Source organism: Notechis scutatus, chromosome 7 (assembly GCF_049901735.1).
Source record: "Notechis scutatus isolate UNSWTSFEM ecotype Mainland chromosome 7, rNotScu1.2, whole genome shotgun sequence".
Taxonomy (NCBI): domain Eukaryota; kingdom Metazoa; phylum Chordata; class Lepidosauria; order Squamata; family Elapidae; genus Notechis; species Notechis scutatus.
Window position 1 is genome coordinate 25,567,219 of NC_142015.1, and position 15,360 is coordinate 25,582,578.

At 42.5% G+C, this 15,360-nt stretch overlaps 1 protein-coding gene across 1 annotated transcript in view; it reads right to left on the reverse strand.

Moving 5' to 3' along the window:
- Positions 1–10,984, reverse strand: part of CBL (Cbl proto-oncogene) — a 33,851-nt gene extending 22,867 nt beyond the window's left edge. Inside the window, exons 1-2 of the mRNA XM_026687981.2 lie at positions 10,631–10,984; positions 4,013–4,260 (exon numbers count right to left, since the gene is read on the reverse strand). Of these exons, the coding sequence (XP_026543766.2) occupies positions 4,013–4,260; positions 10,631–10,732 (350 nt within the window). The 5' untranslated portion in view covers positions 10,733–10,984. The remainder of the gene's footprint in view (positions 1–4,012; positions 4,261–10,630) is intronic.
- Positions 10,985–15,360: the final 4,376 nt, after the last annotated feature.

Below are 15,360 nucleotides of genomic sequence, written 5' to 3' on the forward strand. Positions count from 1 at the left end.
CGAGTCGAGTCCGATGAATTAATCTTAAGTGTCTTTCTTCGATAGGCAGTTATCTATGCAGGAAAATTAGGTTATGTGGGCATTGGATCTCTTGTATTGGGAGAATTCATTTAGTAGAGCTATTCTTGACAAATTAGAAAGGTTTGTCTAATCCAGGGGTCCCCAGCCCTGGTCTGTGGACCAGTTTGAGCCACGTTTGAGAAGGGGAATGAAGTAGCCATAAATATGATGAGTGGATGGAATGTAACTACTGTAGTTGGAGCTTGGAACTTTACCATAAACATTCACTGAAGCTTAAACTTTGGAACTTTGTCCCAACCATAAGTCCTTCAGGTTTGCTTTCACGATGAAGCATCAAATATGGAGACAGTGCATTTCTTAAAGGCCTCACCAGAATGATGCCGCCTGTGAGCCATGTGCTTTTCATCTCTGATCCAACTAAAAGATTCCACCAAGATAGTTAAATTGGTGCATGGCCTTCCAATAACAGCATATTGCAGGGAAGCTACAGCTATTGTGAATTCACCCCTCAGGAATGCTGAGTAGTCCTATTTAAAATCATAGGTTGATATATATACACTTCCTGCAGCTTCAGAGTCTGCTTCCCATAGTAACCAACTTTGTAAAAAAAAAATTGCACAACTACTCTCAATTCAGCTTAATACACAATTTGAAGTTCTATTTTGCTCCACTCAATAGAGTATATTGCTTTCTAGAGAAGTACAGAAAACTAAATGGAGTGTATTCATTTTATACAGATACAAGTGACTCAATTATTCTATGTTCTATGTCAACTTTAAGTGCCTATACAAAGAACTATCCAGCATTACTCTGATCATGTGAACTATGCACTAGCATAACATTCAGAGCAGGCACATGGGTCAGCATAAACACTTAACCATGAAACGCCCCTTAATATTAAAAACCACAATATATTTGTTTCTAATCCCACATTCTACCTCGGTACCTAACACGGCACTTCTATATCCCGACCTCCAAACTTGATGTCCTCCTGTCCCTACCACCAGTAGCCATGGTTAGCTTGAGCTCATGGCAACTGAAGTTCCATTCATTGAGAAGCTACCCGTTTGGGAAAGGGGATAGATCAGTAAAGGCTCACCCATATTTTCATTTGTGACCATGTTTAGACCCTTTGCAAGCAATTTTAAAAGAATAGCCAGGATGGCAGAACGGGACAGCAAACAGTTCACGTTCCTTTCTTGACAATCTGGCAAGCAAAACGACGCCTTTTTTTCTCCCCCAATGGGCAGCATTTGAACTTTCCCTAAGAAGTGGTAATTGAAATGCAGAAGTAGGTTGTACCATTTGGCTACACTCTGGAGGGCATGGTTAATCTGAAGGAAGGGGCAGGCGGTGTTTTTAACCGCAGACTTGGATAGGCTGCCTCAACAATGCCTGATTGTGTTTTTCCTGATGCAGCAAGCAAAATGATTAGCAGCGAACTTGTTTCTGAATTGGGGATTGGGGTGTCTAATGCTTCGAGCGCATTAAACATGATAGCCGTGCATATTTCAAAGCCGCTTAAAAAACAGCCTGAAAAGGATCAGCTTCCTTCCTACGTGGAGCTGCACATATTTCATACCTATAAAGGCCCTGGATATGTCTGCAGCTTTTTCCTGTATGGATTTGTTCCTCCAGGTCCTACAGCTAAAGCATGAAATCTTGCAGAGACAGACAAGCCCCACCCACCCCCCGGTCTCACCACAGGACGAGACAAGGCGCTCAATACATTGGCTACTATTGGCTTTAAATGCTCATCCCTTCCTACTATGCCAAGTTATGTTTTCATTTTTAAAAGGAGGGGGGGGAGAATTTATAAATCCAGAGAAACCACTTCTTTAGAGCTGGGCATTCTTCTAATGTACTGTCCTCCGTGTTACAGTGAAATCATACCATCCACAGCTGAAACCTTGACCTCCGAGCAATGATTGAGGCATTTTTATGACCCATGTTCAAAATCAAGCCGTTCCCTCTAGGGGATTAGGATTCAGGCAAATCCCTCGCAGAACTCTCTGAGGATAAGGCTGGCTGTTAAAAACAAACCCTGATCTATGCTTACCACTCACAATGTAACGACAGGATTATCTTCTCCAGTCTCTTGCGTCTCATCCTTGGCTCAAGGAAGCCACAGGGAAGGCTGAGGTCTTAGGAACAAACCCCACTCCAGTTGCAAATGTACACAATAAATGACTCATGGTAATGATCAAAGGGCCTCCTCACCCTTAACCATAACTACTTACTCTGTACTGTTCAGTGACGCTGTTTGAGGTAACCGAGGCTTTACTGAATTCCTGGCATCCTATCCAGAGATAGTGACTGACTCACAAGACTAACGGTGGCTTCCAAACCATTGTTTTTAATAAATGCATGAAAATGGCATTTGACAGCTTCCAAGGTCTTGAAGACACCAAACTCTCAACATAAACTAGCCCACCTTCCCAGCAATTTCCTAACATCAGCTTTTGCGCTTCAAGTAGCAGAAAATGCTTCTGGGCTAAAGTGAAACTAAGCTCAAAGAACAGCGGAGAGAGAGAATCCAGCTCTATTTATGGCTCTAACCACAAGGCTCGATGCTTTCTTAATTCTAAAGGTAGGCCGCGCAGAAGTGGAAAATATTGCTTGCGCTGTGGTAACAACAAGTTTGTTTATTTAGAATATTGCCCCAAACAGCGTTTCAAAGATGCTCGATTTATACAATATTATTTGACATTGTCTCAGCACTCTATTGGGAAGTGGGAGGCAGCTGGGATGCTACATCAACATTAAGAGATGGTTTTTTATGAACACAGCTCGGCCTACCACCTCTTCCCACGTGTCTTCCAGCATCCATCCACACTCAGATGCAGCGCCTCCATCTCAAAAACCCTATTGTCATCCTGAAGCTTAATCCCTAATTTAAAATGTAATCACCGCAGGATGAAAACAGGCAGCTGCCAACTCTTCAAAGCAGGCTGGAAATTGCCTGTTTCTCTTGCAAAGTAAAAAAAAACAAACCCTGCATTTCTTTAACAGAGCTCTCTCTGAGGAGCCTACAGAGAAAGGTGGCTGATAAAAGATTAGAATAAATAAGGTGGAAAGCTTCTGGATATTGAATGCATCTCCAAGTTACCTAGGGAAAATAATAGGGCAGGTTTTAGCCTAAGGTTAAAACATACATTCTCCTCTGACCTCACTTCATTGTCTGTACCCAAAGGTGGTTTTTCAAAAGGCAACTGGGCTTTGTTTTTCCTTGAAGATGTTTTCCTTCTCATTGAAGCTGCTTCTTCAGTTCTGACTGAATGAAGCAGCTGAATGGAACTGAAGGATCTTCTTGGATGAGAAGTGAAATGTCTTCAAGGAGAAACAAAAGTCCAGTTGCCTTTTGAAAAACCACCTTTGGGACAACCATGTCCTGGATGACTGAGAATCTCCATAGAGATTCATTGTCTGCCCTTGCTTGATATGATTTAATTTTATTGGTGGATACGTTATCTGGACAAAATTTGTAGCTCAGGGTTGAAGTGAGGGGGTCCCTGGTGTACTCTAAGCTTGGTGGTTTTCTTGCAGACATGTCATTACCCAAAATAGGTAGTAGCATCATTGGCACTGATGATGTTACCTAGTTTGAGTAATGAAACGTCTGCAAGAAAACCACCAAGCTCAGAGAGATCCCATATCAGCATTTCTTTACTAATTTTTGACAGCATTAGCTGGTTTATCAACTGAACTCATTTTTGCACATAATCTATCTTGCAAATCCCGGCACCTTCAAGAGGTAGGTGATTTTAAAATTAGAGCATAGACATGGAGTTTTCAGTGAAAATGGAACGAGCAGAGCAGCACCTCCAACTCAAACTGATGAGCTGCCAGGGAAACATAAAAATTCAGGGGAAAACCAAAATGAAGCAAAAGCAAACGGAGACGAGGAGTTTGGAAAGAAGCAAGGGGACTTTCCCAGATCCAGGCACGCTCTGGAATACCACGGATAAATTCCAGCACTAGCCAGCATTACCTCGGCTGGGAATTCTCTTCATACATTCTTTCTTTCCCTTCTTTAAAGAGGCTGATGGTTTGTTTTGTCTTCTTCATCAGGTTCTCCATGAACACCCGGAAGTATTCATTCTCTCCCAGAGTCTCCATCTTTCCCTCGTAGCAGGACAGGATGGTTCGCAGGTGCTGGTAGGTGTCAGGAAGCAGGTCTAGAATGTAGGGAGGACTGTTCTTTAGTGCCAGCTTGGGGTTCTGACATAAACGCACAACCTAAGAAGTGTAAAGAGCAAACATAAATAAATGTAAAAATGCCTTCTGGAGGGCAGCGCGATTTTAAAATTTAAGAATGCATTCTCACAATAACAGCGTGCTTTAATGAATTCTCAAAAACGTGACAAGTGAGAGGCTGAACCTAACAAGCTACGAACTCTGATTTTGAAATTTTAAACCTACAAAAAAGTTCAGTTCAGACCACAACGCATGCTAATCTCAAAACTCGAGGCTAGACGTCTGTGTAGCCCACCAGCTGCCACAGAAACTTCTCCCACAGAGACATTAATGAAGAGGCCATTTAAAAGTTGTTGAAATTACTATTCCATCATCAGCCTTTTTGAGACAGTGTGCACAAAGCATCAAAATAATGACGCAAGAAAAAGGTTTCACTTAAAAGAGAAATGTCCTAGCTCCTTGGCTTCCTATGTCCACTCAAGAGTGGTGTCTTAGCAAAGTTAGATTTCTAACCCAATTATCAGTGGAGCACTTTGGTGGGTGACAGTCACCTTGTCACTCAACTCTCTGTAAGGATTCATGACCCAGAATCATTTGAGGAGGAGGAATGGGATACCCTTGCCCAAGGATCTGCTAACTTACGCTTGGCATTATTGTAACTCGACAAAGCTCAAGAGGAGATGAAGGAAGACCAAGGAACTGAAGATGAGCAGAGGGTGTGTGATCATTGGAATATTTTGCAAAACTCCTCTTAGGGTGAGCGGATATGTAACACTGAAACTTTTCAATGCTCAAGAAGTTAAAAGAAAAAAAAAGACCCGATGAAACCACAGGCTTTATTTTACTGCAAGAGACCACGTTTTGCTATTTGACATAATGTACCAAGTCTGGGATGGGGAAGGAGGAGCTACTGTATGTGGGCTACTGCCAAACTGCAAATATTAGAAGGCTTATTAGAATAATCTTAAAATACAGATAGCACTTGGCACCTCAACTATCAAAAAGGAAATGGACTGTGGAAACAGCTAATCAGTTATTTTTATCAGCTGTAACTTTAGCTGACCAGTAACCTCCCTGTGTTCTGTTTAATACAAGCAAGGGTATTGTGCATCCAAAATATCACATTATTCTAATTCTACAGATCCTTCCTTAGGAGCTAGGTAGAGCAATGTTTCTCAATCTTGATAGCTTTTAGATATGTAGACTTCTACTCCCAGAATTCCCCAGCTGCCTTCCCTAACTAAAAGAATAATCTGCCTGGAAGATTCTCAAATAATAAGACCATCAACATTCAAGAAAAGTAAACTCCCTTGGGATTGTTACATTTTCAGAAACCATCAATTACTATGCATATATAACAGTAGCATTTTTCATATACGTGGATTTTACGAAGACTCTTAACTATGGACTTGCCCAGCTCTTTTAATGACCAATTCTCTAGCTATCATTTCTCAATAGGATTTATCATTCACCTCCTTCCTCAGGTGTAGTCTGCATTTTTCTTTTAAAAATATGCACATGGTGATTAAAATTCAAATAACTGTAAGCCACTGCACAACTCCATGCAATCCAACGTGACTTGGATTTGTTAAAGCCTCCAGAATAACAACTTGTATATGGTTTAAAGATATAGAGTTCAAAATATAAAGGACAAAATGCTCCAAGATACCATGATATAAATTTCCTAAACAGGCTAACAAAGAAAGGACACAATGCAATCAAAACAACTATGGATTATGCTTCAGCTCGGGTTTGATCATGCTTTCATTAAAAAGCCTTTAAAATCATGAAAACGTGCTAAAGTACAGAACAAAAATGCATTTTATTTTTGTAAAGCTATTTTATATTCTGAATAGTTCAAAGAGAAAATGATTCACTGACAACAGCATTATCCAGGAAATCAAAAGCACCAAAAAATAATGTTCCTGCATCAGAAATAATGGGAAATGGAAAATGGCACAGACGCCATAAATCTAATCACTATATACATCATACGAGCATTCTCATGACTTCTAGGAAACCAATACCAAAAATAACCATATCCTCTGAAAAGTTAACACGTCAGAAAAGGAAGGGCATATTACTTTTCATTAGTACTAGTTATCATTTAGTTCAATTAGTTACTTCCAACAGGACCATAAAATCCAACTTTCTCTTAAAGCAATTTCAGAACAGCTATTCGGTATCAGTAGTTATAACTTTAATAATTTTATAATTATAATTTTACATTCCTGTTGAATTGAAAGTAACTAAGTTATATTAAAGTTCATTTTCATCACAGAACCTTAGCAATCCTAAACTCATGATTTCTAACCCAAAACCATATAACTAAATGGAAGCAGAGTATAAATACTACATAGTTATAGAGATACAGCAGTAAGATTTTAAAGAATATTGAATTTATTTCATATATTAGAACTGCTATATAGTAAGATGCTTTTTTATATTCTATCTCTATGATTTATGCTGTACTGATTTAATGCATCATTGACTACCCATAGTTTCTCTTAATTATTTGTAGTAGGTTAACTAGCATCTAGTTTAAGATTTAATACAGATGCTTGAATTTTGATTAGAAAATGGATGGTAAATATTTTATTTATCAATATGTGGCCACCCATCGCCCAAGAAGTTACTTTAGGTGGCTACATCATTAGCAAATACCAGCGTTTCTCAACCATGGACTTCAACTCCCAGAGCTGTGCTGGCTGGGGAATTCTGGGAGTTGAAGTCCACTGATCTTAAAAGTTGCCAAGGTTGAGAAATGTTGGCACATACTATATTTATACTCCTTCCTTGGCTTTTACAGCTCCTAAGAACAAGTAACTTCAACAACAAGAGGCTCTTCACCAAGTACTAACGTCATAGCAATAATTATAGTCAAGTATTATCTGATCACATCAAGGTTTCGATCATGATCATTGGGATAAAATTAAGAGTGAGTCTTAGTTAATCAAAACAAAACTAGAAGGGAAGATGATGGCTTGGTTGGGCTGTATTCACACTGTATAGGGACTTACTATAGGGCATGATAATATAATTATATGAAACACAAGTTCATTAATGACATCATGGCACCCAGGACAGCATTTGACTTGGGGCTGCCCAAAGAGGCTGATAGCTGGCAGCCTTACATTTTAAAATGGAAATATTTTGCACTGACAATTGTGCGATTCTGTGAAAAGTGTGCCTTCTCGAAAACGTTCCCAGTTTGAAAACAGATGACTATCTTATCTTCAGGAAGGGAAGGAGTAAAGCATAAACATTTAAATTGTTGCTCAATATTTTAAAGAAAGGAAAAAGAGGAAACAGCAAAAACATTATTTCAAACCACATGAACTGGTGAGCTCTCTAACAGTCTGACTGACCTACCATGCTTCACCTCTCTGCAGCATTCTTGCTTCAGTTTATGCATACGAAATAGGTTTATTAACTACTGTACTAGCTAATTATTTACTAATTAAGTCCTTGATTGTTTTATTTTTTAAATGCACTCATAGGATTCAAAAAAGCACATTTTAACCAGCTGTTGGCCCCTCAACTTCCACTCATTTTTAGCAACCAAGCATAATGTTTTAAAGGTACTTAAAAGCATTGGCCTAAAAGCTTGCCAAAATTCAGAAATTATTCTTTCGCTTATAATGTGATGGTTACATCTTCTATCCTTGGAAAACTTTCTAATTTTGCTAGACTCAATTCCTCAAATACAGTATTTAGGTGGCCTCTTGTTATTTTTAACATTCTCACTTCAACTGTTACACCTCAGCTATATTAGTATATATCCACAGCTTTAATACTGAAACAACACATTAGGTTCATGAATGAATCAAAAAATCTGTTACAGTTCAAGACCTGATGATGCATTAGACTATTTATAAGCCTAATAGTTGTACATATCAGGACTAAGCAATTAACATAAAATAGGCGAAAAAAGTTCCATCCATGTTATCTGGTTAAAACATAATGGGCAGCTGACTATAGGCACAAAAACTGATTTTTCCTCCCATGCCAACCAGTAAGCGAGCAACCAAACTGTAACAATGTGTGTTAAAACACAATTTCAGAAGCATGGCAGAATCTCCACCCAAGAGTAGCTTGATTCACAAGCAAGACCAACAGCATACCTTAGCACAAATGTTTAGAAACAGATGTGCAGGCACCATATCCTTAAACATTGAAGCATGCATTTTTCCTCAATATGTGCCACCCTAAGAAAGTACCTGCCTCCTAAAACCCACAGTTGAAAAATTCATCCCAGCAACCTGCAACTTCTTGGCATCAAATCAGCCTATTTGATTAGGGGGGCTTATAAATTTGATAAAGAAATAGATTTCCAGGCCACATCATTAGTCCAAGCCCTTTCATGCAGATTCTTATCAAACCTTTCATGGCATCTAAAGTTTGATCTGAAGCCAAATTTCCAGTTCCCCAATATCCCAACTTCCCAGAATCCAACCTACAACTATCTCCTTCTTTCCAGATAAGACAGCCTTCTCCTCGGGATATTCACATTCAGCCAAAGAATAAAGCAGAATGTAACTGCTTTTTGCCTGCATTGATTTCATGTTCCTCTTGCTCTTCCTCACTTCCTTCCTTCACCTTCTAAATTAAGATCAGATCCTCAGGACAGGAACTTGTTTGCGATTAGCAGCAGTTGCAAAATAACCAATGCAGACTGACAGTTTTGTATCATTCTAACTCCCAGGAAGACTTGAGCTTAGGTTCATACTAAAACACTAACACTATGACATCCCAGCCATCCAGCAATCCACCCTATCCTGTTTTTCCTATACTATATTTTCTTCTGGAGACCCCTAGAATTTCCATTTCTAACAGAAAATAAGTATCTATAGCTCAGGATTGAACTGTGGGGTTCTTGGGGTCTCAGAGAGCCTCCCACAACTCCATTTCTTACCAGCCCAGTCTACAGACCTGACCTTTGCATGGAGAGATGGAATCTCATTTCCTTTCCAATAAGTCTCTTGTTATGATGCTCAGTCATACAGTCAGCCAGATGCTTAGACTATATTTGGAATTTGGGTCTACTTACGGAGTCTCCGCCAAGGACCTGAGACAGGTAGATGCTGTTGCTTGATGGTGTTAAGAGGTACTTTGCAGGATGTCAGCTGTTCCAAGTCAAGCTGCCTTTTGCAATTGACTGATGGGGACTGTGTCAATGCCGATGGTGCCCAGATGTTTTGGGGTTGCACCCAAGGCACCTACTGTTATTGGTACATTTGCTTTCTTTTGCTTATTAGGACAGTTGGCCGCACAGTCATCCAGATGTTCAGACTGGATCTGGCCTTTCTATTCACCTAGGAGTCCTTCCGAAGAACCTGGCATAGGCACAGGTGGATGTTTTACAGTGTCAAAAGGATGGAAACAGTTCCCAGTCAAGCTGCTTTTTGCAACTGACTGACAGGGACAGTCGGTCACACAGCCAGCCAGATGTTCAGGGTGGATTTGGCCTTTTTATCCACCTACTAGTCCTTCCCAAGGACCCAGCATAGGTAGATATTGCCGTTTGATGATCTTAAAGGTATGGAGGCAGGTGGTAAGTCATTCCAAGCAAAGCTGCCTTTTGCAATTGATTATTATATTATTTGGCAACACCTTCTCTACCTCATTCAGATATAGGTATGATGATATATATATCCAAGCAAAGCTGCCTTTTGCAATTGATTGCTATTATATTATTTAGCAATACCTCCCTACGTCTCTCATATATATATATATATATATATATATATATATATATATATATATATATATATATATATATATATATATATATATATATATACTATGATATATATATACATATACATACATATATATACATACATATACACATACACACACACACATATACATATGCATATACACATATACATACACACACACACATGTATGTATATGTACATTATTGGATATATATACATACATACATATATATATACACACACACGTGTATATACATATACATATACATACACACACATCTCGAGAGCAGGTAAGAGAATTTCATTTTTAAGGTGGGCAGGCGTGCTTGCAGTAATAAAAGAAATGACAATCAAGTTATCTTGTCTATCTTACAGGAGTCTCCAAAAACCCAGGGTTGCACCCAGCCACAAGAAGTTGCTTCCCTTGCAAGAATTCCCCACCCCATCCCTTGAGGGGGGGGAGGGGGCGATGAAGGACAGCCCTTCGCTTGCTTGCCCCCCTCCTCCCCCCTTCAGAAGCCCCCCACCCCACCCGGACGCTGCCCTCACCCCTCTCAGCCCCTCCACCCCCTTCGGCCACGCCTGGCAACCTTTCCCGGCCCCCCACCTGCCACAGCCCGAGCCGAGGGGGCGGCGAAGGGCGGGGGGATGGGAGGGAGCCCCCTCCCCCCATTGCCCCCTCCCCTCACCTTGTCCATCAGCTTCCAGCACTTCTCGACCATCTTCTTGTCCACGGTGCCGGGCTGGTGGGGGCCGAGGTGGTGGTGATGGGGCTGGAAGGCGTCCTTCATGAGGCCAATGAGGCCCCCGGGGCCCTTTCTTCAGGGGGGCCGCCATGTGGGGAAGGGGGAGGCGGCCGCAGCGACACCCCCGCCGGACCCCTCGAGCAGGCTGAGGGAGCTCGGCCGGCTCAAGGCGGGTTCCTTCCTTTCCCGTCCCGAGGGCCGCGGAGAGCCCCGGGCTCGGGCAGCGGTTGGGACGGACTGACGAGAAGCTGCTCCACGAGCGCCGGGGACGCGCCCGACTGACGAAGAAAAGGGAAGTGGGGAGGGGAAGGAGGGCAGGAAGGGCAGCGGCGCATGCGCGCCGGCGCGAGCCTCTCCGGGCGGAGTCTCCTGATTGGCTGGGCGGACGGAGAGGAGAAGTGGTGGGGAGGAGAGGAAGGAAAAGCGGGCGCTGCGCGAGCCTCCTCGAGGGGCGGTGCGCTGCCATTGGCCGCCCACAACGCCCCCTCCGACGGGAAAGCCGACTGATTGGTTCAGGGTTTCCAGAACGCCTGCCCCCCTTAGAAAAGCCGTTTTCTGATTGGTCCGTGGAAGGAAAGGGGCGGAGCGCCCCACCTTTCTCTTCACGTAAGATCGGCGCTGGCTCTGGGCATTAAATGGTCTCAGTCCTATTAGTCGGACCGTATTTTTCCTTTTCGAAGGACACCCGAGAAGCCGGCACTCCCATTCCAGGCAGGACAAGAGCATCAATCCTCGCTCTGTCCACGCCCACCCGGCGTCAGATTAGCATAGCCACGCCTCGCCGTGTGTCTTTAAATGTCTTTGGTGCGCCATAGAGCCGAATGCGCATGCGCCTTTAGAAGCGGGTGGGGCATAGAGGCATGCGCAGTACTAAGAAAAGAGGCTCGCGATGCCATGATGAGGTTGGGCAGTCTGGCTTCTCTAACAGCTACTGCAGAGTTGAGCAACCGGCATAGAAAAGTGCAGTTATGCAACTTACTGGCCTAATGCAGAGCTACTTCCCTGCCAGTCTATAAAAAATGTTGAATGGCAGAAATCAAATTAGTTCTTGGGTTTTAACTTGGAAGAAAAGATGCTAACTGGTAACTGGTTTTCCTTTCTAAAATCAGATTAAGAACAGGTTAACAGAGTTGGAAGGGACCTGGTAGGTCATCTAGTCCAACCCCCCACGCAAGCAGGAGACTTTTCTGGCAGGTGGCAGCCCAGTCTCTTCTTGAAAGCCTCCAGGGATGAAGCTCCCACAGCTTAATTGTAAACAATTGACAAATCAAATCAAATAAATAAATAAACTTCCGAAGGCAACTTCTGTTCCATTGGTTGATTGTTCTCCTTATTTCCAGGTTGAATCTTTCCTTGATCAGTTTCCATCCATTATTCCTTGTCTGGCCTTCAGATGCTTTGGAAAAGAGCTTGACCCCTTCCTTCTCTGGGGCAGCCCCTCAAATATTGGAACCCTGCTATCATGCCGCCTCCTCTTTTCCTTCTCTTCCCTAGACCGAGTGACCAGTTCTTCATACGTTTTAGTCACCACTCCACTAATAGCAATAGCCCTTAGCCTTACATACCACTTCACATTGCTTTCCAGCCCTCTCTAAGTGGTTTACAGCAGGGGTCCCCAACCATCGGGCCGCGGACCGGTACCGGTCCGTGGAGCACTCTGTACCGGGCCGCAAAGAAAAAAAAATAAAATAAAAATGGCGGCTTTCTTCGCTTCGGTGAATGCTGCTGGGATCGGGATCAAGGACACAAATGAAAGAAGGGGAGGGAGGAAGCAACCAAAGCCTGTCCTGCTCTCTGGCTCAGTGGCTTCGGTTTCTTCCCTCCTCGTTCCTCTCTCAGTTGCTCTCCGCTCCTCCACCAGCCCAGGAAGAAACTGCTTCAAAGAAGCCGGGTGGTGGTGGTGGCTTTCCTGTCGCCGCAGCTCTCCGAGCGCCCGTTCACCCCACCCCGCCCGCCCGCTGCGTTCAATCCAGTGCTCCGTTCTGCCTGCCTGCCTGCCTTCGTTTCTGGTTGATTCGGAGCAGCTTCAGCTGAGAATAATAACTATTCGCCTCTTTTATCAGCCGAAGCTGCTCCCAAACAACCAGAAACGCAGGCAGGCAGGCAGGCAGGCAGAACGGAGCACTGGATTGAAGCGGGCGGGCGGGTGGGGGTGAACGGGCGCTTCGGAGGAGCTGCGGCGACAGGAAAAGCCCCCGGCTTCTTTGAAGCAGTTTCTTCCTGGGCTGGATGTTAGAGGTTCATCGTAGCTCTGAATGATCCTAAACAAGGACTACAGGAGCTTCCTAGGGAAAACACACTGACTAAATGCTCCTCATTCAATTCCTGTTTTCACCAAACAGAGATAAGAGAAACATCTGCATGCAATTTTGTAGCTACACAGCTGGGCAAGACCTAGAACTAGAGAGACTGCAGTCAGGTGTCTTTAATGCTAGTTGTAGGGTAAACATAAAGTTTTGGGAATGGAAAATAGAATCTCCTCCCCACCCCCTCCTCCGGTCCTTGAAAAAGTGTTTTTGCTTGAAACTGGTCCCTGGTACAAAAAAGGTTGGGGACCACTGGTTTACAGAATCAGCCCAAAACAATCTGGGTACTCATTATACCAACCATGGAAGGATGGATGGCCAAGTCAACCTTGAGCCTGGTGAGATTTGAACTGACAACTTGCAGGCAGTCAGCAGAAGTGGCCTGCAGTACAGCACTCTAACCACTGTGCCACCGAGGCTCTTGGTTGCTCTTCTCTGCACACTTTCTAGAGATTCAACATCTTTTTTACAGTGTGGTGACCAAAACTGGATGCAGTACTCTAGGTGTGGCCTTACTAAGGCTCTATAGAGTGGTATTAGTACCTCCCTTGATCTTGATTGTATCCCTCAATGCAATTTAGGATTGCATTGGCTTTTTTGGCTGCCACCTCACCCTCCTGTTTCTCCAGACTGTCTCCCATAATCCCCTGCCAGTGTGAATTTTGTACTCTAGATTGGGGAAAGCTGCCTTAAATTCAAATTTTGCAAATTTTATGAAAATTTGGAAAGTCATGCTATCTGACGACAAGGGAACAGAAAAACACAAGGAAAATATGGAAGTGGCTGATAAAACAGAAGTAAAGCAGCAAAAAGAGAAATGAAGGTGTTGGGAGAGGTTTTGGGGTGACGAAACATCTTCACTGGCCTTCTTTCTGACAACAAAGAGGAAGTGATGATCCAAGAGAAGATGATTGGATTTACAGGCTGCCCTGGGCAAAGAAAATGGAGAAAGGTCTGGGCAAAAGACAACTGATCCCTTCACTCGAAGGCTCAAGGGAATGAGTTCGTTTTTCTCCAGAAATCCTAGGTGGTTTGGGGAGAAAGTGACTTTTGCATGACTTCTCGAAATGCAAAACTAGGAAGCCAGACAAACGCTTGTGAACTCCCCAAGTCTTCTGTTGAAGAAGGGGATCGTAACTCTAGTGGGGGAAAAACATATTATACAACTGCTTCCCCACACACCCACTTCCCAGTCTCCGTTTCTGTTGCTCCCCTCTGGGAGGAGGTTTTAAAGTATTTCTAGCAGGACTACCAGATTCTGCAACAGCTTTGTTTCCTTGTGCCATCCGTCTGGTAAACTCGCAAGATTTGTTTCTCTTGCCGTAGACACATATACATCCAAACTAGACTTTTGTTGTTTGTCTGTGTCACATAATATATTACGTGGGTATAAGCATAATTTGGTATTTATTTATTTTGTCATGTTTATGTAGTGTATATTGGAGGTGGTGGCCCTTTGAGAGCTGAAATGCAATGAAATTTCATTTTAATGTATGCTGATTGGCATACATTCAAAATGACAATAAAGTTCTTCTGTTCTATCCATTCCATTTCATTCTTCATTATTCTATTCTATCCATTCCATTCCATGTCATTCTTCATTATTCTATCCATTCCATTCCATTATTCATTATTTTATTCTATTCTATCCATTCCATTCATTCTATTCTATCCATTCCATTCCATTCTTCATTATTTTATTCTATTCCATTCTATCTATTCCATTCCATGTCATTCTTCATTATTCTATCCTATCCTATCCTATCTTATCCTATCCTATTCTATTCTATTCTCTCTGTACAGTCATATATATTCCTTCCATAGACACATATTCTGTATATTCATAGATATTCTGTATATCCATATATAGTTACATATTTTGTATAGTTACATATTTTGTATATCTGTATATATATCTTTATACTTCATTGTTGTTTTGCACTTCTGATTAGAAGTACATTTTGTTGCATTCATGTGCAATGACAATAAAGTTTAATCTTTTCTCTTCTCTTCTCTTCTCTTCTATTCTATTCTATTCTATTCTATTCTATTCTATTCTATTCTATTCTATTCTATTCCTATACATTACATTACATTACCTGGACTCCTTTGGGGCAATGAAGCCAGAGGTGGCATTCAGCCGGTTCTGACCAGTTCTGGAGAACCAGTAGTGGAAATTTTGAGTAGTTTGGAGAACCAGAAAAACCACCTCTGACTGGAGATTTTACACTATCCTTCCCCTGCCAGGCCCACCAAGCCACGCCCACAGAACCGGTAGTAAAAAAAAATTGAATCCCACCACTGAATGCAGCCCTGTAGTGTCTATTCTACCCTTCCCTGTCCCTGGTGTTCTTCAAGTCCTACCAG